Here is a 1,837-nt window from a genome sequence, read left to right as displayed (position 1 = left end):
TTATTTCAATTCTGATGCTGGTAGTGTAGTATGGCAAGTCGATAGTGTTAGAAAAGGAAGAATACATACTTAGTTAATTCTTACTACTTATATTTTTATTATAATTGTATATAATGCAATATGCATATCAATAAACGACTTTGTTTATTTATTAATTTTAAAATTTAAATAAAATGAAAAGTATTGAATATATTGTATTGTAGTTTGTATTTGAAGATTTGTATATTAGAAAAAAATACGATATCCACATAATAGTTGAACTACTAGGAGGTACGAGATATCTATTTTAGTTATTTGGTTATCGCGTTTAGGAGTGGACTGAATTTTTCCTAAATAAAAATAATCTAATAGCATAATAAGAGGTATTTCTATTTTTATTTTACAAATAAAACAAATCATCTTAGTAAATTCAAAACATTTTTTTCTTTGTTCAGAATCTAAAATAATAGTAAAAATAATAATTTAATTACCTGTTATTTTAAGCTCCTTTCCGATTTCTTCCCATGCATTCTGTCTTATTTGTTGGTCCCTATAATCGGTGGAACCAATGTCATATAAGGCCTTATGTTCACGAACTTTTTCGATTAAAAGTTTATCCATTTTAACATTAATTAATTTAAAGTAGGTAAATGAAATTTTAGACCAAATGACAAATCACCAAATGCGTGATGACACGTGAGTCGAAAATGTATGTGATGTTAGAAAATAAAAACGTGCTATCACGCGTGAGCTAGGAAATGTGACGTGACACGCGTGGGGTGACATAAGTGTGGCGCTGATACATTAAAATACTGTATAAATCTATATCCCACACTTTTTTCCCATGACGTGATAACACGTGACGTGACAATAGTCTGTTTTTGTTTTTTTATCTTGTCATTGAACAATCTGGGTTGCATTCTTTAAACTTGTTGAAAAACCATTCTAATGTCTCTCGCTGTTCATTGACCAACAATCCAAGAGCTGCAATCTCGCTTTGACCATTGCCATCCTCGATCAATGGAATTCTGATGTCTAACAATTTGTACGTAGAATCAGCGCAAACCTTTTACATAGATATACATCAGGTTAGGTTACCTATATTGTACCTATATTAATATAAGATAAATATATAAAATTGTAATACCTAACTTCGGGGAATGCTTGAAACTCTTCCCTCATTCTTGAGTCCTGAATAAACATGCCCAAGAAATTACCTTCATCTTCTGTTAAAAGTTCAACATTGCAGTGATACAGCTTTTTTACGTCTTCCACTGTTTCCTCAAAAGTTTTTACTCCTCAATTTTTTATCTCTGTAAAATAACGAGGTTTAACAAGATAAACTTTTTAATGTAATATATTTTGTGTTTCATATACCTGTATTGCGTATGTTGGATAAGTCCCTTAATGTTACCATTTTACCGGTTTCAGTGTGGATTTTGGACTGGATCAGCTTTTTATTTGCTTTCATGTCCATAAGTTCGAACACTTCTGCTTTCATTTGAGGTGCCAAGCGCTGTTGATTTGGCAAACTGGAGAACAACAATGCAGAAGTCTCGTGGTTATGTGTTTCCACCATTTGTGATATTTCCAACTTCATTCCATCGCTGGTAACTCTAACATATATATATGCAGGACAATTTTGTTTCGTTGTGCTAGATAATAATAAGATATAACATAAATGTCAAAAGCAATGAAGTAAACTGTTTGATAATACTTACGATGTGGATCTTCACATCTTTTACTTTTCTCAAAAGTACCACCATAAATTACCAGGATCACCTTGAGTGAATTTTAGAAGCTTAAACAATAGAATATTATACTTAATATTGTGCATAAATGTTTCTTACCACTACTG

General features: G+C 31.1%; 1 protein-coding gene across 1 annotated transcript; it reads right to left on the bottom strand.

Annotated features, from left to right (window-relative positions):
- Positions 1 to 1,235: 1,235 nt before the first annotated feature.
- Positions 1,236 to 1,561, bottom strand: LOC111032218. Its single transcript, XM_022312475.1, has one exon. It carries the CDS (start codon positions 1,556 to 1,558, stop codon positions 1,349 to 1,351), a length of 210 nt encoding a protein of 69 aa, XP_022168167.1. The 5' UTR covers positions 1,559 to 1,561; the 3' UTR covers positions 1,236 to 1,348.
- Positions 1,562 to 1,837: the final 276 nt, after the last annotated feature.

Source organism: Myzus persicae, unplaced genomic scaffold, assembly GCF_001856785.1.
Source record: "Myzus persicae strain clone G006 unplaced genomic scaffold, MPER_G0061.0, whole genome shotgun sequence".
Classification (NCBI taxonomy): Eukaryota; Metazoa; Arthropoda; class Insecta; order Hemiptera; family Aphididae; genus Myzus; species Myzus persicae.
This window is presented reverse-complemented; position numbering and strand designations above follow the sequence as displayed.

Excerpts from the sequence above, each read along its gene's own strand:
- LOC111032218 (XM_022312475.1), bottom strand. The coding sequence starts at position 1,558 with ATGGTGGAAACACATAACCACGAGACTTCTGCATTGTTGTTCTCCAGT.